Here is a 23,622-nt window from a genome sequence, read left to right as displayed (position 1 = left end):
CCGGGCGGCGTGTGAGCGAGGGCGGCTCCCCGGCCTCGGCGGCGCGGCGCGGCGCGGCGCTGGAGGGGACCGAGGCGGCGGCGGCCATGGCGACCCCCGGCAACCTGGTGTCCTCGGTCATGGCGAGCAAGACCAAGACCAAGAAGAAGCACTTCGTCGCGCAGAAAGTGAAGCTGTTCAGAGCCAGCGACCCGCTGCTCAGCGTCCTCATGTGGGGGGTGAACCACTCGGTAAGGGCTCCGGCCGCGGGGGCGGCGGCCGCCTCCCCCTCCTCCCTTCGTCCTCCCCTCCCCTCCCCTCCCCTCCCCTCCCCTCCCCCCTCCTGGCCCGCGCATCCCGGCCCCTGACGCGGCTGCAGATAACGGGGCCGGGAGGGCTGCGCCCGCCGCGCCGGACACGCACACTCCCCGGAGCTGGGGGGGCGCGCGGGGCTCCGTGGAAATGGGGCTGGGGGCTGCTTGGCGTGGGAGAACTTAGTGGGTGGCGCCTCTCCCCTCCCCCGGTGTGCGTGTGCGCTCCCACCCAGCAACCCGAGCTGCGGAGGTGGGAGCTTGCGCCCACCCCGCGGGCACTGGTCCCCAGACAGATGGAGAGCCGGCCCGCACGGGCTCAATGGAAGCTGTTCCGAGGAAAGATAGAGAGAGACCTGTCATTGCGCTGGGTGCGCTCTGTGGCTTCCTTGCAAGAAGGAAATACCGAAGTCTAGAAAGACGGGGCTCATTTCTTCAGTTTAAGAGCAGTACTGTTTAACATAATGCGGTTTGGGGGGGGGTTGCGGGGAAGAGGGGCAAAGGAAAAGACAGCATAGTTATGGCAACTGTGTTTTGAGACTCTTCCCATCCTCCACCCCCTCCCCAAATTACCTTATCCCTCTGTTGACCCGAGACATGCATAGCCAAGCGTTCTCTCTCTCCCCCAACCCTTCCTCCTCTCTCTTCCCTTTTTTTCTCCTCCGTCTCTCATTTCCTCCTCTTTTGCCCCCTCTCTTGCTCCTTCCTTTTTCTTTTCTCTTTCCTCTTACCCTATGTCCCCTTTCCTTCCTTTCCTCTTACCCTGTGCCCCTTCTCCAATAACTGGATCTAAGTCATGACTTACAGAAGATCAGCACTGAGGGGTAAGGGTCTTGAGGTAATGGCCCCGGGCATACCAGCATCCTGCTTGTTAAATATTTGTTAAATTGTTATCCCCTCAGTAAAATGTTTTAATGTCTCACTTAAAGAGGTAGGCAAGAGAGTTGAAGATGCACTGCTGTGGGCTATGCTGACTGCGGTTTGAAGGTCTGAAATAATCCTCATACTGATCTTAGAGTGTGAAACTCCTGCAGTTTTAATCTACTTAGAATGGATCAGGAAGCATGATAGTAGCTGTTGACAGAGCCAGGCAAGTTTAAATGTCTGAATTTTGTCCCTGCTTTAACTGCAGTTAAATAATCATCTGAGGTGGAAAGTGAAAGAAAGCTCTCCAGAGTTTGAATTTGGGTTGATTTATGTGCATTCCCTTGAGTCTAATCGAAGGAAGAAGTAAACAGCTTCTTTAGGTTGAAAGTCTCTTTAAATGACCCCAAATTACTGAGTTTCTAACTTGCTTTTTTAAATCGAGATTAGGGAAAGGTGATTTTATTTGTACAGGTATAGGTCCTGAAGCATATATGCATCAATTTCGTGGAATTTAGTGTTAAACAGGCCAAATAGAATGATGACTTCTTTTTGGAAGCTGAGGATTTGAGATGTGACTCAATCCATTTTACCTGACAACTTCTTTTGGTGTTACAGGTGCAAGATACCATAACTTAGAACGGAAAATACACAAGTACACAAAAACTCTCGGATTTCTTAAAGTTTCTCTGGGATGAATATATATGTATATGTGTATATATATGAATATATATGTATATATCATATATATGAAATATATATCATATATATTCCATATATATTTTATGTTTTTAGTGGCTGGTCCCTTAATGTCATAGGAGTATCTTGGTGGCTGTGTGGGACTGTGAAGTTTCTACTCTTGAGTTTCTAAAGTCTATAGTCACATAGACTATATTGTGGTTTTGGTTATTGGTTAATAAATTTCTCTTTCACAGAGGTTCTATTTTTATGGTTGAGATTCACAGTGTAAATTGGCTTGTTTAAGGTAGTAAAATGGTGGTCATTTTACTTTGTACTTTGAAGCAATGTTCTTTCATCTCTGAGTTGCCTTCAATTGAAAGGCAAGCTTAGAGAAACATTGTAACAATGTATATACCAACTGTATTGTAACTATTTATGTTGTTGCTTTATAGTCCTGTTACTGCTACATTTATTTTGTAGTAAGAGAAATCAGCGTGAAAAAGTTTAACAAACTTTGGGTTTTCTGGGAAGACAATTTAGTCTTAAGGCATTTGATTTTGGGAATCAAATATAGCATGACATAATTGATGTATAGAAAAATTAACTTTAGTTATACATTTAAAACAGTCAGATATTTGTATCTATTGCATAATAAAAAATTACTATGAACTAACATTTCTTCATATGTAATATCTTTATTTTGGAAACTTGACATTGGTAGGAAGAGTTCTTGTGTTTATTTGGTTTTAGTTTTTTCTTTAATCGTATTAAAAATGAAAATAGATGAACATACATTTGAAATAGAACCCTTCTAATACCAATTTTATGTCAGTGGACAAAGGCCTGTATGGTATTTTGTATTAAAAGTAGCTAGTTTGTATAAGCTAGTATGCATAAAATTGTATAACATGAGACCTAAGTGGCAAAATGTCAACAGAATGAATAAAAGAGTAAGAATAGCACTGTCAGTTCTTGGGGGATAATGACTGGAAAAAATAGAGCAGGAAAAGACAAATGGGTCTAGAAATAGTCCCTTTCCTTCTCTACTTTTCTAACATAATTGGTATTGATCGAAGATATATTCAGTTTAATTGTTTTAATCTGACTGTTTTAGCATCCTTGATCCATGTTAATTTGGACTGCTAAAGGAAAATGCATGTGGGTTTTTTTTTTGCTTTTTGTTGTTGTTGTGTTGGTTTTTTTTGCTGTCATCAGGCATCAAGTTATAGTAAAAAGTTCAATGTACCTGAGCCCTTATGCCATCTTTGCTAATTAGTTTTGCAGTCTTGCAAATGCCTGGGAAAGTCATTGTGCCTAAATATCCTTATTTATAAATAAGACGATTGAACTATATTATTGATAAAGCCCTTTCCAGTTCTAAAATTCTTTGTGTGATATAATAGCCCTAGGTATATAGTATTATACTAGAAGCCATGAAATACAGATCCCAGTTTGTCCTGCTATTTTGAAATGTTGCGTGGTTACGTGATATATTCTTGCAACTGAAGTATCTTTAGGAGAATTTGTAAGTCATTAAAAAAAGTTGAAGAAAAGGAAGGGAAAACTTGGTAGATTAAGGTAGATGCAACATCAGAGCAGGACAGTTATAGTGTCTATTGACTTAGAAACAATTTGAAATGTAAATTGAAACATAAAAATTGGAATAAAAATGTATTTAAACTTCATTTAGTAGCAAGAATAAACATGGCATTATATTCACTTCATATGTAACTGCTTTCAAATTTAAAGTATCCATCAGAGAAAAGATCAGTGCCAACTTCCATTTCGAGTATTTCCATATTTGAGCTGAGAATATAATTAAGAATTTAAAGGAAAAGATAACTTGTATTTGTCTTATTAAATTTAATTTGAAATTAAAGTAAAAATGATCTGGGAATTGAACATTTGAAAATATATTTTAATAGCATGTGAAACATATGAATGCAGCGATATGAATGAAATCCAGGAGCTGTCTTAAAAACATTTTAAAATATTTGTATGCAAGGTAATCTGAGGTACTTAGTAATTGGAATGTTAATAAGATTCTTGGAGATTAAACAAAGGGAAGAAATCCATTAGCATGGTAGATATTTTAAAATGTTGACATACAACTTAGAACAAATATAAACAATGACAATATTTAGAAATGGTAAAATATACAGGGAATTTTTGTTTACTAATGTTTGCTTAATTTTTATTGACTAACTTTTCTGTTAGGTCCATTACCTTGCATTGGGCACTGTAAAAGTATGAGCAGATTTTAGAGCATTATAACCATTAACTGTAGTTTATAGGGAAAAAAACTTCATTATATGAGAGTTGGAAGGAAATAACACTGAAAAAAAATGACTATTGCAATAAAACATTTGGACTGAATAAAATCTTAACTGGAATCTGACCAACCAGAACCCTCAAATTGAACATTTCTGTACTGTACTCCCCCTGCCCCACTTTTGAAAAAGTGGCACAATACAAGAGAAGTTCTTATGATGGATTTAGTTTAAAAAATAAAATAAGAAAAAAAAATAAGAGTATGTCCTGATGTCATCACACATTCTTTTCTATATTAACAATACAGAGAAAAATGAAAATTGGTGGTCTGAAATATTCTCATCTAATAATGATAATAAATAATAATAATAATAACTGGCTTGCAAAGCACTTTATAAACATTATCTCATTTTATCCTCACAACATCCCTGGGAGGTAGGTGCTATTATTATTAGCCTCATTTTGAGGGGAGAATAGATGAAGAAACTAAGGCAAACAGCTTAATTGCCCAAAGTCATACAACTAGTAAGTTTTGGGCTGGATTTGAACTCAGGTCTTCCTTTCTCCTAGAGGGCTGCTTCACCAAAAGAAGATCTCATGCAGGGTATTCATATGCTTAGATCAAGAAAAATTTACTTAGCATTTTCAATGAGTGTCAGGCCTTCAGTTGTTTCTGAAAATTCAACAAATCAGAATATCCTAACCCAAACCTTTCATTTGATTGAAGTTTTATGGCCCGTTGTCACTTCCTTAACCACTCAGAATGAAAAGAAAAATGGAAAATGATCACTGACAAGACTTTCCTTAGTTACTTCTCAAGGCATTGTGGTTGGTGTAGTGAAAGAACACAGGATTTGGCATGAGAAGACCCGAGTTGACGTACTGGCTCTGTTGCTTGATTACCTGCGTGTCCAGCCTTGGGCAAGTAAGGCCCTTCATCTTTCCGAGCCTCTGGTTCCCTAACCTTTAACATGAGAAGGCTGAACTACATGACTTACAAGGTCCTTTTCAGCTCATGATACTGTGAAGATTTAAAAATCATCAGATGTCATGCAGATTTGAGGATCCTTAGTGAATTTGGGAAAAGACTGATATCCAAATCAAATTCTAATGTAGGACATGTGATAGAACATTAGCAATAATTTCTTACAATGCTCATTATTGTGGTTGTGAATGATTTTGGCCTAGGATATTTAGTATACTTATAGAAATGGATATTAGAGCTTGAAATGAGATGATAAACAATTTAACCTGATGTTGTGGAAAGAGCTTGGACTTAAAGAGTAAGAATACTTGATACGAGTCCTTTCTCTGCCAATTAGTTATGTGATCTTAGGCAGGTCCCAACCTCTCTTAGCCTCCAACTCCCTCCCTCACTTTGATCATGGATCTAAAACAGGAAAGGACATTAGAGCCATCTAGTAATCTTCTCATTCTACAGTTGAGGAGACTGAGAAATTAAGAAATAGAAATTAAGTTACTAGTTCAAGCTCATATAGGTACTAAGTATCAGAGGCAGGTTTTGAATCCAAATCCTCTCAGCCAACTATCTCTTTCTGAAGATAACAATGCTTGTACAAAGGAAAATACCATTAAACTTGTGGTGCTATAAAAATACTAATTTGATGTAGTTTAAATTAATATTATTGGGAAATAAAGGCAATTGATCAAAATTAGATTAGGATAAGATGAAAAGTGGAACTTGTGCTGATAAGTAGTATGGTGTAGAAAGAGTACTTGAAGACTATTGAGTGAAAGGATTGAGAGCCCACCTTTGATACTTCTTATCTAGTGGGTAAGTCACCAAATCTCCCTGGGCCTCAGCTTCATCCTCTATAAAATGAAGATATTAGATTAGTTTTTTTTGAGATGTCCCTTCCCGTTCCACATCTGTGATTTTATAATCCTATGAAGTTTAGCATTCATTCAACAAGTTTTTATTGAGGGCTTATTATGTATAAGATACCGATACTAGTTACTAGTATCTCCAGATACTAGTGTCTCCAAGTTGCACAGACTTGATCATGGGAAAAATAGTAAGGAAGCAAGGAGACTAGTATACTACTAATAATTTAGAGATGAAGTGTGAAAACTCTGAATTAGCCTAATAGTAATGGGGGAAGGGAAACAGATGCAAAAGAAATTCATAAGGAATAATTGACAGATCTGGGTAACTGGAAAGACTTGAGAAAGCAAGTCATTTTCGTTTTAAACACCAGTGAGACACCAGTGACTAGGAAATGGTGGTGTTATTAACAGAAACAATGAAGTCAGGAGAAAGCCGGCTTTGAGAGGAGTGTGATACTAAATGTTGAATTCGAGGTCATGGTGCATTTGATTGAAAGTGACTGTTAAAGACCTAGAATGGAGGGAATGAAACACTGGAGAAAAATCAGAGCTGGAAGCAAAAATTTAGAAATTATCTGCATTAGTAATAGTAATTGAAGTTACAAGAAAAAGAAGGCTGTAGATGTTGTGAACTCTACTCTCACATTCTTTACCATCGCTTATAAATACTACTGTGTTATAATATTTGGAGTCATAAGACTTGGGTTTGAATCCTTCAGCTCTGTCACTATTTTATCTATGCGAATAGAGGAAAATTACCTCACCTCTCTGGCCTCTGTTTTCTCATCTATAAAATGTGAGATTTAGATTAGGTTCATTCTAAGGTCCCTTTTAGCCCTAAAATCCCCTTCATTAATTCATTTAACAAGTATTTATTAAGCACCCACTTTTTGCCAGGAAATATACTGGGCACCATGGATAGAAAGACAAACAATGAAATAGAACTAACTCTAAAAGGAGGGTTGGGAAAGGATTTGGAGGCTTATTCAATTGATGCTCCTTACTACCCAGGGAGCTAATGGTTCTTTTAGAAAATGACCCATAGATTTCTGGGCTGGCTTAATCTCAGTTAGAAAGAGATACAATTTCTGTTGTGAACAGTTTTGAAGAGATGGGTGGGTGGCTGGGAAGAGACTATTTAATAAGGCCTTATAAAACACGTGGACTTTTTCAGAGAAATTTCTTCAGTACAAACATGTGTAGCTATCAAAATGACTTCTAGCCATTGAGACTATATCTTTAAAACAAACAAACAAACAAACAAAACCTTAAAACAAAGAGAGAAACATTCATATACATAGAATGGAATTAGGTTGCAAATCAGGACTCCATTGGGTTGGCTCATTTGACATGAGGTTATATGATTCACCAGCTCCAAATCACACAGAAAAGAAAAGCTCCACAGCTGAGAGAGAAAAGATGGGTCTGGGTGCAACTCTGCTTGCTAAAAGGGTGAGAACTAGAGATTGGGAAAGGGAAGAGTGGCAACTGAGTTGCTGCTCTGTCCATTAGAAAAAGAAAAAAAAAGATATGTAGAAATTGAGCTACTACTACTTTGGCTGGGAGAGGAAGAAAGAATGGAAGGTGGCGTGTGGCATCTTCACTATGACCTTCCAGTATTGCCCATTTAGAACTGAAAGCCTGTGTACTTTTTCCCACTGGGCTAGTCAAATGAACTGAAACTGTAATTAGTTTTATTTTTGCTACTCTTTGAAGCCTGTTCCTTCTACTGTGAATTTGAGTTGAATTTTCTGCATTTCAAGCTAAATGCTAGATTTGAGGTTCATTGGTGGATACTTCCCCACCTCCGAAAAAAGAGAAAGGTCAGTTTTTGAAACAGGAAAGTCCTGCTGTTTTAACAGCTTGCTCAGTCTATAGTTACATGGCTCATAGCTTCCTGTCTTCTTGACACACAGTAAGCACTTAAATGCTTTATCTATCTTTTCCAAGACCTATTATCCTTTTAGAGGTGATTGGTGTCTGTAAATTATTACCTACCTCTCTCCAGTTGCAGAAATCTAGAAGGTAAAAGAAGAATCTGATACTTAGAATATTAGAAGCCTCTTAAGAGAATTCAAAGACTGAGTTTTCAGATACCCTTATATTTAGGGGACAGGAGAAGGAAGAGAACCCAAGTAAGAAGATAAAGGAGGAAGTAGTTAGAAATGTGGCAGAAGAATCAGGATGGGTATAGCCATGGACATAATGGAGTTTTAAGAAAGAGTGAGATAGGTAACTGACTGTGCTTCAGAGAATTGGGACGGATGAGGACTGCTGAGAGAAGGCCAGATTTTGTGAAGAGGTCATTGGTGATCTCTGAGAGCAGTCTCTGGTGGTCAGAGTGGAAGGGGTTAAGGAATCCTTGAATGATGAGGAAGTGAGTAACTATGATGAGTGGAGGAAATGAATGCATAGGTGACTGTTGAAAAAGCTTGATGGCAAAAGGAAGAGACAGAAAATCAATAGGTCATAAGAAAGCAGGATTAAGGGAGGAGTTTTTGGTTAGTTTTAGGTTGGAGTGATCTTATAGAGTTGCTACAATCCTTCCTAATGCATCAACACCAGTATGTAAGCTCTGCTACTGGACTCATGCAGTATTCTTCCAGCTGCTTCTTTGCCTCCATTCTCTGTGTCCCTGCACAACCAACTCCATAACTTGTGGAGAAAAGGAGAATGAAGTTAGAAAAAATTGTTAAATGCTTTCAATTTGAATCAGGTTAACTCAGTGATGTCAACTGCACTTGTGAGCTATTTTACCTGTACCCCCAAACTCCCCTATATTGTAATAAAGTACTCTTGTACATTTGACCACATATCTATATCAGATTATAGTGGACAAAAGGACTGTCATAAAAAGTAGGAGGAAAGGCTGAGAACCCAAGCATAATCTTTGGGAGAAAGCTCTATCCTAACAACTATAACCCCTGCCTTTTTAATCCTTAGATGGTGGCAACACTACATCTTCCAGGCTCAAGATAGTTCTGTATCCAGTATTGTTAGAAGCACTAACTTAAAATTGAAGTTCTTTCCCCCTGAAATCTAAATAGTAACAACTATCTTTGTTTTAATATCTTTGTTTCCTTATTTTTAAGAAATGTGCTTAAGCAGAATATCTTTAATTAAATTGGAAGAAAAATATTGTTTGAACCTACTGTTTTTCCCTTTCAACCTGGAGAAAAAGCACCTTCTCTATTTTTAGTACATGTAGGAAGAAATTACAGAACTATATGATTCATTAATGAGAAATACTTTAGGGAGTTTAAAAACAACATTTTATCATCCACAAATAGGTCTTTTAAACTCACATTAAACTAGCAAACTTTTCATTCATTTATCAGCTTACACGATCCACTTAACATACCTATAAGTTATGAAACATGCTCTAAATATAAATTAATTAGAGCATTCAACATATCAAAGACTGAAATTACTAATACTGTTACTTTTACAGAGTTAGTAAGATTAGTAAGGCCACTACTACAGTTGCCATTCTTAAGAAGCATGAATTGGTTAATTATCCAGGACCCTTCTTGCCTATTTCCTCTCTCATTTTGTTGTTTTGTCTTTTTAACTCATCTCTAGCACTTTCACAAGTGTGTTGATTCAAATAATTCATTAGTTTCAGGTACCATCAGCATCATATGCTGATTCATGATTCCTTCATCATTCACAGTTCTCACTAATCTGCTTAAATTGTCTATTTGGAACAGTAAAAAGATTCCTTTGTTGTTATCAGTTCAACTGTAAAGTGATTATAGTTTTAAAAATTTAGAAAGCTATTAATTTATACTTTCAGATATGTACAGCTTACCTCTTCATTTAAGTGATTATTTCAGTAAATTTAAATAATGCATGATGCCCAGTTGACAGCTGTATATTTTAAAATAATTTGGAATATGACTTTGCTCCATTGTAGAACTATATGGGACCACTTGGAGGTGGTGTATATATGTATTTATATATGCTCTTTCAGAGGACCTGGGTTCAAATTATACTTGTGTGACTTAATTTGGGCCTCAGTTTCCTTGCTTTTAACATGAGGGAGTTGGTCTGGATGTCTGAATTCCCTTCCCACTGTAGATCTGTACTCCTAATGCTTCTAAAATAAGAGTCATTTTATAGTTATCCATTTTATTTTTGTTTGTTTTTATTCTAGACCTGGATTTCATTCATGTAAGGAACTCCCATTTAGAAGTTTCCTTCTATTAATTTATAACTTACTGTCTAACAAACGACTTGCCCATGATCATACTGCTAGCATATGTCAGAGGTGGGATTTGAAACTGGATTTTCCTGATTCAAGGTGGGCTCTGTGTCTGCTACGTCAGTGCATGGTGAAAGGCCATGTAGCATTTGCTGTCTGTTTTAGGAATAAGCCTTGGTAATGTGTTTTGCATGTAGCACATGATATGTTCAGAGAATTGGTGAGTAACAACAAAATAATATTCAAGAGGAAAGTTACAGAGTAGGTAGAGATTTCTGACTTGGTGTGTTATCTCTCACAGTTTAATTTGTATAATTCTAGAAATTGGAGTCCAGAAATGGAGCACTGAATGTAGGGAACAGCAGGGAAGCCAGTGTCACTTGATTTCAGTGTATATTTGGGGCAGAGAGGTGAGGGGAGCAAGGTACAAGAAAACTAGAAAGATAGGAAGGGGCCGGGTTATGAAGAGTTTTACAAGCCATACAGAGGATTTTTTGTTTGACCCTAGAGACTATAGGGAGCCACTGGATGATGGTAGGTGGAAGTGTGAATGAAGTGACATGATCAGATTTCCTCCATAGTAAGATCGTTTGACAGTTGAATTTGGAGGATAAACTAGACAAGCAAGAGACTTGAGGTAGGGAGACTAACCTGTAACTTTGGCCAGAGTCCAGCCATCAGGTGTTTGCCTGATTCATAGTGGTGACAGTGTCGGAGGAGAAAAGGGGGCTTGTATGAGAGATATTGTGAAGGTAGAATGAACAGGAGAGAAGGTAGGGTTCAACAAATAGATCTAAGGAGCATTTCCATAAAGATGAGCACATGAAATCAGCCAGCAAAATAGGATAGTAGGAGGAAAGAAGAGGGCCCAAAACAGAGCCTTGGGAGATACTGGTGTGACCTGGCTTAAGATCTCATAAAGGAGATTGAGGAGGGGCAGCTGACATACCAGAGGAGAACTAAGCCTGAAAAGAGTAGTGTGTCAACCTAGAGAGAAGAGAGTATCAAGGAGAAGGGTGATGGACCTTGTCAAAAGAAAGATGCAGAGAGGAAAGAAGGAAGAGGATTGAGAAAAGGCCCTAGGTTTGGTGGTTGAGAGAACTCTACTGACTTTGGAGAAGAAAGTTTCAGTTGAATTGATGAAATCAGCAGTCAAGCTGTATAAAGAGTTAAGAGAGTGAGAGAAAAGGAAGTAGAAACATCCTGTAGATGGTCTTCTAAAGGAATTTAGCCATAAAAGGGAGGAGAGATATGGGAGGATAGTGAGCTGGGTTGGAAGACAGCTAGCATGGATGGACAGGTCAAGAAAGGGTTTTTTAGAATGGGGAGATTGGGCATGTTTGTAGCCAATAGACAGATTGAAGAAAAATGACAGAATGATAGAGGGGGCAGTTTGCTGGAGAAGATAGGATGAAATGGGACTACTTGTGCAAGTAAAGTAAAAGTAAAGTAAAAAAATCAACCTTGTCGAGGAGAAGGACCACCTGCCTCATTATTTGAGACAGAGTAAAGACTTCTGGAAGATGAGTTGAGAAGGAGAGAAAAGGAAATGGCCTCAATTAATATGAGGCTGTGCTTTGGCTGAGAGGGTTTGGGATTGCAAGGCAAAGGAAAGAATGACAACAGAATGTGAATAGATAAGGTAATAACAGAATTCATTTGTATGGAGTGTTGTTATTTTGGATAATTCTAATCATTAGAAATTTTTTTTTTATATCAAGACTATATCTTTCACCTAGTCTCCTAGTTCTGTCCTCTGGGCCTATTCAGAATAATTTGAACTCGAAGAATGTAATTTGCAGGTCAGAGAGCCACTTCTACAAAGGCTTTGTACCCAGTTTTCTGGTGAGAGCGTATTGGACAATGCATGCCCCATTAAATGATAATTAATGTGGGAGTTTGTTAAGAGAGTGATTACTTACATCTTTGAAACATTTACTTTGTCCAGTAGTCATGCTTGCCCTAGCTTAGTTCACTGTTATCCAAGTAGCAGCTTGGATAACCTTCTGTGATGTAGTCTGCGTACTCATTCAGCAAAAATTGCTTCAAATGTGAGTAGATCTGTAGGACTGGTCCTAGTATCAAATCTGTAAAGAAGGTGGAACACCTTTACTCTACCTTTCTAGGTAGAGCTTTATTGCTGGTGTGGTATTCAGTGCTACATTGTCAGGCATTTTCTTGTGCATATAAAAAGAACAACCTTTTTTTTTTTTTTTTTAAAGTACCTGTGCTGATTGTGTTTTCAGTTTTTCTTTAAAATTTGGTGGAGCTAGACATATTTTTTGAAATTCAGTTGTTCCTGCCATACTTTTAATACTTTCAATTTAAGTAAAAATATTTGTGACCACTCTGTGTAAAGCACTGTGCTAGAAGCTGAAGGAGATACAAAGCTAGACAAGCCTCAAGGCCCTATAGTCAAGGAGTTATAATCTAGCAAGTAAGCTGAGACAAGTACTCAGATGACTAGAGTGCAAAGCATAACACAGGCATGAGAGACATATACAGCATTCTGTGTGTGTTCAGAGAGAAAGGAAGGTACAGGAGTGTGAGTAGGTAATTTGGAGCATGGAAAACATTGGTGGTGGTTGTTCTTGGTTTTGAGGAGGACCAATGACGTCATGGGCAATGTCTTGACTTACATGTGAATCGGATTTAAGTGAGGCAGAGTTCCACAAAGCTGTCAGCCTCACGCTGTCTTTCAGAGTCATCAGAATCCAGTAGAGGACAAAAGTCAAGACGACAGGCTCTGACCTGTGATGTAGCAGATGACCTTGGCAGCTTTGATGTCTGACCAAACTCTAAGCTCCACAGCACCCGCTTCAGCCGTCTTAGAGGCCTTTGGAACAAAATTGTTCTTATATGCCCATACTGGAGAAGTCGTCATGTGCTTGGGGGTGTTCAACTTCACCCAAAATATTGGTAATGAGGTTCTAGAGAGGGACAACAGAAAGAGAAGAGGGGAGATACTGCAAACCATACTTGTTTTAAAGTTTGGCCTAGGAATGACCTATGTCATGAAGTATAGTGATGAATATTTTTAAATATTTCATATGGAAAATATTGATGCAGCTTTTTTTCTTCTGAGAGTCAAACATCTGCTAGATTTCTGTGGTTCATGAGAAAACGTTCTTTATTTAGAAGAGTTTTTGCTTTCAGCAGGAATCAACTGAATGATTTTTAGATATTCTTATAATGTAACTAAAAGTCTTCATTTTTATAACCATTTTTAACTATTTTGTATGTTACAAAAACATGCAAGTTCTTATTCATCAAGCAGTATAACAGTTACTTCTTAGCATTTTGGAAGAACCTTAAAAAACAACAAAAATAGAGCTTTAATCCTTTATGAAGATGGGAGAGGGCTTCTGGTAATCCAAAGCTATCTGGCTGAACTTTTCTCTCCTTTTATGTGGAAGTATTTTATTGTGATAGGAGTAATTATGGTTGCCAATTTTTATAATGCCCAAATGAGTGGTTATTTAAAATGAAAATGAGTTTAAAAGTTAGTCACATCTTCACACTCTGAATCACTAATGGTAGAAATGCAAGGCATGTAATTCTTCTTCTCCTCCATTGTGACCTTGGATCCTGGAAATTGAGACTGTCCAAAATTTCCCTTCCACTTTATAGGAGGCTAGGTATAGGTGTGTGATTCAAATTGTCCCTTTTATCCCAATTTTTCTCTTGGATAGAGTTAACCTACTACTGCCCAAGGGCCAAATCCAGTGGTTACATCCATTGGCTTTTTGTTTGTTTTTTTTTGGGGGGGGTTGTTTTCTCAACATCTAAACCCTTCTTAGCTTGGGTGCTTGCATGCTCTCTCTCCTCCCAAGAAGATTGGGTCTGGAACTCTAGCCACTTCTTCCACTGTACTCTGACTATTGCCAGTGCTTTGGTCATATAGTCATCTCTTTTGAGGTCATGTAGTTCCCCTTTCCACAGTTGGCCATATCCAGGACTTAGAGATTTCTACCACTGACTCACTCCAAGCACTCTTGATGACTGGTGCACCACTTCCTAGTTGCTGCCTTCTCTCTATCAGAGAGACTCTGCCACTGCCATCTCTGGAGAGTAGGTCGACCTGAGTGGGAAGTGTTCCCTGAGGAGCTATGCCAATGAACACGCTTCAAGGCATGGGATCAGAGACTTCTCTCTGGTCTTTGTACTGTCTCAACTCTCTCTAGATATCTGACTTGTGGCTTTTGGTTTGCTTTTTGTTTTTTGTTTTTTTAAAGTAGTGGTGATAGCTTTTTCTTTTGATTAAAAATTCTAAGCCAGAATTCTAAAAAATTAAGTCAGAACACCTTTAGTCATAGATTAGAATAATAGTTTTGTCTTTGTATTCCCAAAGCCTAGCCAGGCTCCTTGTGCATAATAGGTATTGGGTTGAATTGCAGGCAATGTAGCTATTCCTTTTTCTCCCAAACTTGAGCAGAAAGGAGCCCCTTTTTGAATCCTCTTATAATGCAGGTGATATCCAGAATCTTAGAAGGTGAGGTTGAAAAGACCTCATATATAGTCTGGTCCAGTGGTTCTCAAGATATGGTCTGGGGACCGCTGGAAGTCCCTGAAGTTCTTTTAGGGGGTCCAGGTCTGCATGGTCCAAACTATTTTCATAATAATAATTTGTTCAATCATTTCAGTTATGTACCATTCTTTGTGACCCCATTTGGAGTTTTCTTGGCAAAGATACAGGAGAGATTTGCCATTTCCTTCTCTAGCTCATTTTACAGATGAGGAAACTGAGGCAAATTGAGTTAAGTGACTTGCCTGGGGAGACTCAGCTAGTAAGTGTTTGAGGCCAGATTTGAACTCAGGAAGATGAGTCTTGCTGACTGCAGGCCCAGCACTCTATCTACTGCACCACCTATCGGCACAGATATTGATAGAACTCACATAAATAAAAGTTCTTTTGGAGGGGTGGGGTCTTAAGAGTGTAAAGGAGTCCTGAGACCAAAAAGTTTGACAACCATTGGTCTTAGTCCAACCTACAACTAAACTGGAATCCTTTCATGTAGATGTTCTTAATTCTCCTAAAATGAGAGATTTTTATATCTTACCTTCTAAGTCATTTCCCTTTCTGAAATTCTTCACTACTGTTATTATCATATTCATACTTCTGCTGCTGTGCATATAATCTTGAAATCAGCTTTAACTTTTCTCTCTTCCTTTGATTCTAACAATCTATTCATTGCTGAGTTTTGCCAGTTGTCTCCTTGTAACTTTGACCTTTTTTCTTCCTTTGCATTTCCCCATCTACTTCTCTAGTCTGGATGTTAATTACCTTGAAAAATGCTCTTACAGTGACTGCCTGATGCCCCATCTTCTGCTTCCCATTCCTTCTAATATGCTTCAAACAGTACTTAGAATCAGCTGCCTTAGTTATGATTGTGGTTATGCTACTCACTCCCAGCTTTGTAAAATCTTTCACTGGTTTCCATTCAAGTCTAAAATTCAAATGCTGCAGGACATGCCACAGGATGGCCTGTCTAACAACCTTTGACTCTTCCCATAGTGGGGGCTATGGCATGGCAAACAAAACTCTTCTCTAAGGCATTAAAATTTAAGGGGCAATGATAGCCTTGTATTCTTTTGGCAGAAAGAAACCAAGGAGCTTAGTAACTGGTTAGCCAGAATAGTTATGGGTAGAGTGGAAGCTAGTTTCTCTAGCATTGTCTTATCCTGGAGTTACCTCCTGAGGGCCTGTATCACAAGGCTCTTCCCTGACTTACCTTTGTGTCTGAGTTGTTCCTCCCCCACCCCCCATTGTGCTTGCCATCAGCTTTGCTAATTTTGTATAGGTTTCTTATTATGTTCCAGTTCATGATTTCTGCTCTAGACTAGCAAACTGAATGGTTTACCTCAAGTAGAGAACAGAAGTGCGGGTGTATCAGCAAGTAAAAGTTAACCTTAGAGTCTACTGGGGTGGGTGGGTGGGAGGAGGGGAGCAGCACTACAGTAGGCCTTCTAAACCCTTTCATTAAGGCCAGTAATAAAAAGTAGTCTGGTATATTGGCCAAATTAAACAGATTTATTCTGGAGTTTGGTAATTCCAACCCTTAGATTACCTTTTTTGTTTGGTTTTCATTTTTTATCCTAAACTTAAACACCAAAAAAGAGCATTTCTAAACACAGTAGAATGCAAAAAGAGGATGCCATATGAAGCCATGAATCTCCGTTTCACTCCACTTACTTTAAAAAAAGTAGTAATTTCTACACATTACTTTCAAAACCATCTTTTTAATCTGTGCTTCCTTCTTGTCCTCTTCTGTGCATTTCAAAAAGTGTTTCATTGGTCTTTTTCTTTTGCAATTTTTTATCATTATTGCTACTCTCCCCATAACCTAAAGAAGCCCCCTGCTTACAAACAGGTTCTATTCTGAATAGTTTTAGTTAGTTTGGAACTTAATATAATGCATTTTCCTATATTGATAATGTCGTAATTGGTGACAGATTTTTTAGGTCATTCCATAAAAGTCTGTTAAACTCAAAATGAATTTGTTTATCATACCATAGGTTATCTCATTTGAGACTCAAACTGGCTTAGTAGGGCAAGTGGTACTATCAGATTTTTCAGATGAAGAAATTTAGGGTCAGGAATTTGTTGAAGGTCTCATGGTTGGTAAGTTGTGAGTTGAGGCTGAAACTAAGGTTTTCTGATTATGAGTTTTGGACTCTCTCTGCTATTGTTGTATTCAGAGCTCTAATTATATAAAGTAATTGTTAAGTTTGGTAATATTAGTATTAAATTTGGTATGATTAGTATACTGATTGACATATAAAACAGTGTTTCTGTGGGGAAAATGTGTGCAGAGTTCCCATTTGGGTTCATAGTGATAGAATGTTGGAGCTAGAAAAGGCATTAAAGACCATTATCTAATTCAAACCAGTGACAACCAGAGAGGTCAGTAATTTGCCACTAGTGAAAAAGTTGGGGCTAGAACCTAGGCCACTTGATCATTTTCAGATCACTGTGATCTTTCTTTTGTAATCATTCATCAGCAAGCATTTAGTAAGCCCATCTATGTGTCAAGCACTGTGCTAAGGGTTATGGGATATGAAAACCTTAAAAAAAAGTCCCTGCACCCAGGGGACTCACACTCCTATTGGGGAGATAACATGCCAACCATTGTGTTCCTACAAGATATATAGAATATAAATGACAGGTAATTGGTGATGAGGGGTGGCAAGTGGGGACATGCTAAGGAAGGACCCTGGAAAGGTCTTTTACAGAAGGTGGGATTTGAGGTGAGTCTTGAAGGAATCCAAGAGACATAGGTGAGGAGGGAGAGAATTCCAGGCTTGGGACAGCCAGCCAGTGTGAAAAGGCATCGAGTGGGACAATGGAGTGTCATATGTAAGACATGGGAAGAAGGCTGGGGCAGAGTATATAGAAGGGAGTAAAATGTAAGAAATCTCGAAAGATAGGAAAGGGCCAGGTTGTGAATAGCTTTAAGAGCTAGACAGAATTTTTTATTTGATCTTGGAACAATTAGAGTTTGTTGGGGGTGGAGGGGTGGGGAGGGTGTCACATGGTCATATCTGTGCTGAATGGAGGATGGATTGGAGTGGAGAGAGAATTGACCCAGGATTTTGTGAGTGGAAAGAACGGGACATATATAACATTTGTGAAGGTAGAAATGACAAGACTTGGAAACAGATTTAGAAAGAGTACAAGAGAGAAGTTGAGGATGATACCTAACTTCTGAGCCTGGGTGACAGGGAGGATGATGGTGGCCTCAGCAGTAATAGAAAAATTGGGGAAAGGGAAGGGTTTTTTTTTTTTTGTGGGAAGGATGAGTTCTGTTTTGGACATATTGAGTTTGAGTTATCTATGGGAGATTCAATTTCAGATGTTCAAGAAGCAATTGGTAATGCTAGGTACATCAGAAGAGGTTAGGGCTGAGTATATAGACCTGGGAATTACCTGCATAGAGATGAGTGACCTGATGAGACCATCAAGTGAGATAGTATGAGGTGGGGAGGGGCATGGGCCCAGGACTGAGCCTTGGGAAATATCTGAGGTTAGAGGGTATGACCTGGATTAAGAACCATCAAAGGAGACTGAGGAGTGGTCTGACAGGTAGGAAGGGATCGGGAAAGAACAGGGTCTGGAAAACCTAGAGGAGAGAGAAGAGGATGGTGATCAATAGTGTTTACAGAGAGATCAACAGGGATGAGAATGGAGAAAAGACAGTGTTTGGCAGTTAAGGTGACTTTGGAGAGAGCTGTTTGACTTCATTGAGGAGAATGGAAGCCAGACTACAGAAGGTTTAGAATTGAGTGAGAAGGAAGGAAGTAGAGGCATAAATGGCTTTCTTCAAGGAGTTCTGCCAAAGAGAGATATAGGTTGATAGTTGCAGGGATGGTAGGATCAAATGAGAATTTTTTTTAAAGGGCTGGGTGAGATATTTTTATATTTGTAAGTAACTGAGAAGGCTCTAGTAGATAGAGAGATTGAAGATTTGGGAGATGGAGATGATTAAAAGAGCCAGTTTTTGTCCATAGGAGTGGGTATCCTCAAAGCTTTAAATCAGATACGCTCTCGGAGATCAGGAAATGGAACCCCCAAGCAGAAGTGAAAGGGTCAGGGATAGCTAGGATAGAGATAGTGTAAAGAGCTTTAGGATTTGTTTAGTCCTTTGTTCCTCCCATCTTTTAGTTTTCCTTGTTTCTCTTTACACTTCTGTCCTTATGAACTGAAATGGAAATGGCTATCAGTAGGTATTCTTTCTGCAAACCATTTCCCACAAACTGCCTCTAGGGCAGGGGTTCTTAACCTTTTTTTTTTTTTTTTTTTTTTGGCTTATGGACTCCTGGTAGTCTGATAAAGCCTGTGTGCTCAGAATATCTTTAAATGTATAATATACATAGAATTTAAAAGAAAACTAATTATATTGAAATATTTATCAAAATGTTAAAAAAAAAAAAGCAAATTTGTGGACCTCAGGTTAAGAATTCTTGCCATAAGGTGAGATATGAAGCAGCAAGAATGAGACATGTAAGTATAGGATGATTTGAAGGGAAGACGACTTGTTATGGTCTCCTGGCTGGGGCAGCTGTTCACATAAGAGAGATATATGTTAAAATGGAAAATATGGAAGTTTATAGTATTGTCTATATCCAGTTATATTACTAATTGGGGATTGTGGAAAAATGTGAGGTATATTTTAACAGTTTTTTAAAACTACAAATGATACTTTTTAGCTAACTACTCAAAAAATATCCATTAATGTTTTACTTTTTAGACAGCTGTAAGCAGTTGCAGAATAGTATTTAAATTAGGGTTTTTTTTTTTGCAAAAACCACCCCCACAAACTCTTTTTAAAAATATTTTTCATTATGTGCTATACATAAAGAGCATCATCATAATAAAATCAGCATGATCTTTTCTGATTTAAGATAAGATACTGTCACATTCTTAAAATGTGTTTAAAATATATGCATTTAAAATAAAATATTAGAAGAAAACTTAGCATGACCTTAGGCAAAAAAAAAAAAACCAAACCAAAAACACCCAAAAACTTGTCATTACTCTTCTGGGCCTCAGTTTCCTAACTTATAAAATGAAAGTGTTGGTCCAGATGATCTCTGAGATCCCTTATTAGCTCTAAATTCAATGGTCCTTATCTGATTATAAAGTCTTACTGCTGAGTTGAATTCTTGAAACATCTAGGAAGCAGAGCTATATATTTACATATCTACATAAAAAAATGTATCTCTTCAATGCTAAAAAAAAAATTTGCCAACTCATTAAGTAATAACCATGAGAAATTACCAGTTTATAAAAAAATAATTCAAAGTGTTCATTGTGACCTTTAAACTAAAAGGATAGCAGAAAAAAAATACAATTAGTCATATGGAAGATGAACATTCAAAGTATAAAATAATCTGTTTAAGTCCTGGAAGAAATGGACTTCATTTTTTCTGCCATGGTTTCATAAAAAAAGAATTTAGATTAAGAAAATGGATCCCCCCCCCCCCAGGAAATAGTTAATATTTGCTGAAACTTTGGTATTATATTAACCATATGTCTTATATTCAAATCTAGAGGATAATCTGGTTTTTTATGTCCTTCCCTTGTTATTACCATGATTTTATATTGTTTCCTAGGAAGGCACACGTCACTGTATACAGATATTGAAAGGTCATTTGTTAATAAGTGCCATCTCTTGTTAGAAGAGCCTGACTTATCTCATTGATTTCTGTACCTTGTTCATGAAGAAAATTTTTTGGAGTGATTCATTATTATATTAACCTTTTTCTGTCTTATTCATTACCGGTCTTGACATTTGCTGACCCTGATAAATAAGTGCTTACCTATTGATAAAGAAGTTCATCTGTTTTCACATGTTATTAAAGATAATAGTCTTTCAGAAAGAATCCTTTAAAGTCACTTTTCCCTTAAAGAAATATAGCACTTTAAAAAGAAGATAATAGAAATTTAATTTAATTTACATGTTATTTTTGTGGGTAGAAAATTTTAACCCAATATCTTTTGGTAAAATACGGGTTGGTCTTGGTTTGTATTGCCTATTGGTTTGTAAAATAACTATGTGTGTAGCATACAAATACAATTTTTTCTATTTTATATTTTTGATCAGGCCTATGATTTTATCAGTGGAGGGAGCTTATGGTGAGATACTTCTTCCATCAATGCAAATCTGCACATTTCCTGCAATTTATAGTCTTTTGAGGGGAACTGAACTAAAGTTACTTGCCCAGAGTCAAATAGTATGTTTCAGAGGCTCAGATCCAGGTTTTCCTGACATGGAGGCCAGCTCTTGATCTACCATGCCACATTATCTCTCCCATTTCTGTTAATAATTAGGAAATACAAAGGTGAACACGTAACATCAGGTTTTAATGTGATACTTTTAAAGAATGATAGGAGGAAATATGATGTGGTTAAAAGAATTGTGGGCTAGAAATGCTGAAGCCTGGATTCTAGTCCCAAACCTACCACTAACTAGCTGTGAGACTTTGGACAATAATTCCTCCAACTCTTCAGGCTTCAGTTTCCTCCCTATAAAATGAGGGTCTTGGCCTCAGTTGGAATTAAGGTATTTCTTCGCCCTACCCAACTCTGGAAGTTAAATCCTGTATTTGTTATTGTCCATTGGAGGCTTTGAGACTTCCATGTCACATACCATTTTGATATATTCCAAAGTACCCATGTGCCATGGAATGTTGATTTTTCTAGCATTAAACTTGCGTGTTTATAAAACGTCATGTTAAAAATCATCCCTTATCTTACCCTTTCCTTCCAGATTTTTCCCTGGTGCTGTATCCTAGGAGGTTGCTCACTTCCTCTACTTGAAGCTCTGACTGGTTGTGTTCAAAGATTTCTCTATCGTCCCTTAAGGGGGAGAAAAAGAAAGAGAATGGTGCTGTAATTTAATTCAAATAAATTCTTCTTCAAAGGTTGAATATGAGGCTTTTAGATGCTGTCCATCTTTTGTTTCTCTTGTTTCATTCCATTTTAGCTCAATGCTCATTAATGCCTGCATTGAAGAATTGGTGAAGGTGCTAAATACATAGTCAGGCAAAGCAAGTTCCCATATTGTCTGTCTCTAAAAAAGTGTGTCTCATTCCGCTTATTTGGGCCCATCACCTCTTTGTCAGGAGATAGATGGCATGCTTGACCACGGGTCCTCTGGAATTATGGTTAGTGATTGCATTTGATCAGTCTTTCAAAGTTGTTTGTTTCCACAATATTTATTATAATAGATATGATTCTCTTTCCTCTGCTTACTTCACTACTCATTAATTCATATGTTTCCCCCAGTTTCTCTGTAATGATTCATTTCACCTTGTTTTTGAAAACTTCAAAATAGTGTGCCATGACATTCATATACCATACATACTTTGTTCAGCTGTTCCCAAATTGACAACCCTCTTTCCCCCTCCATAGTTTCCAGTTCTTTGTCATTACAAAAAGAGCTGTTACAAATATTTTTGTAAATCCGTGCCCTTGCCCTTTTTCTTTGATCTCCATGAGATATAGGACTCATAGTGGTTTAACTGGGTGAAAGGGTATGAACAGTTTAGTAACTTTTTGGATATCGTTTGAAATTCCTTTTCTGGAAGCTATACTAATTCACAGCTCCATTAGTGTGATAATGTTTCTGTTTCTTCACAGGCCCTCCCAACATTTGTTGCTGTTCTTTTTCTTTTTATTTATCTTTGTCAGTTTGATGGATGTGAGGTGGAACCTGAGTTGCTTTAATGTCCATTTCTCTAATTATTTGGGATTTGGAGCTATTTTTCATATAGATATTAATACTTTGGATTTCTTTTATTGGAAGATGACTCTTCATATGCTTTGAACATTTATCCATTAAGGAATCAGTCTTATTCTTATAAGTTTGAATCAATTTCTCATATATATGTATATATACATGTATATATATATGTACACATACACAAATATGTATACATATATATGTGAAAGGTATGGGAAAAAGCGAATATGAAAGAAAATGAAAAAGAATATGAAAGAGATATATAGAAAACTTCCTGCAAAGAATTTTTCCCCTAGATGTTTTTCTTCTCATCTTGGCTTCACTGATTTTGTTTAAACAAAAGCTTCAATTTTATGTAATCAAAATTGTTAATTCTGTCTACCTTGATCCTTCCTCTCTGCTCTTATTTGGTCATGAAAACTCTTCCTCTGTCCATAGATCTGAAAGGGAATTTCTTCTTTGTTCCTCTAATTAATTTGTGATATGACCTTTTTATGTCGTTAAGTCACATCTTCATTTGGAACTCATCTTATTATATGGTGTGAGGTGTTGGTCTACACCTAATGTCCGTCAGACTGCTTTTCAGTTGTCCCAGTGGTTTCTGTCAATTATTGAGTTTTTTTCCCCAGGTAGATGAGATCTTTGGATTTATTGAACACTGGTCTGCTGTTTTTGTTTGCTTCTGTATATTGTTTACTTCATCTGTTAAGGGAAGACCTCTTAAAATACGTGGATAATCTGCCATTAATACTTTGGATTTACATAGTGCCAATTTTCCTGAGAACTCAGATTGCTTTCATGTATATTATTTCAGCCTCAACATCTTTGTTTGATAGAAAAAGTCATATATCCTCACCTCCATCTTATATCTAGGTACTAGTCTTTGGAAAATACATTGTTTTTATGTTAAAACAGAAAATGCTGTCCCTAATTCTTTGTCTCTTTTGAGGAAAAAACTATAGCATTAGGTGGGGATTTTTTTCCTTTTTTATTCTTTGCCACAATTGTAATATAATAAAAAGCTTAACAATTTCATTTAAAGAACTGTAATCATTTAAAATAAATGGATTGATTATATTAATACTTATTTTCAAAAGTGGAATATTTGTACTATTTTTAATTGAAGGGGAAGAACTAATGAGTTAAACATGCCATAGTTAAGATGATATGAATAATTGCAAAGTTAGTGAGACAAACTTTAATATAACTTAAATATAAT

General features: G+C 37.5%; 1 protein-coding gene across 1 annotated transcript in view; it reads left to right on the top strand.

Moving 5' to 3' along the window:
* The first annotated feature begins 52 nt into the window (after positions 1–52).
* Positions 53–23,622, top strand: part of PIP4K2A (phosphatidylinositol-5-phosphate 4-kinase type 2 alpha) — a 204,204-nt gene continuing 180,634 nt past the window's right edge. Inside the window, exon 1 of the mRNA XM_027847829.1 lies at positions 53–230. Within this exon, the coding sequence (XP_027703630.1) occupies positions 87–230 (144 nt within the window). The 5' untranslated portion in view covers positions 53–86. The remainder of the gene's footprint in view (positions 231–23,622) is intronic.

Source organism: Vombatus ursinus, unplaced genomic scaffold, assembly GCF_900497805.2.
Source record: "Vombatus ursinus unplaced genomic scaffold, bare-nosed wombat genome assembly UNPS02005459.1, whole genome shotgun sequence".
NCBI classification, from domain to species: Eukaryota; Metazoa; Chordata; class Mammalia; order Diprotodontia; family Vombatidae; genus Vombatus; species Vombatus ursinus.
Note: the sequence above shows the minus strand (reverse complement) of the source record. Positions and strands in the feature narration are given on the sequence as shown.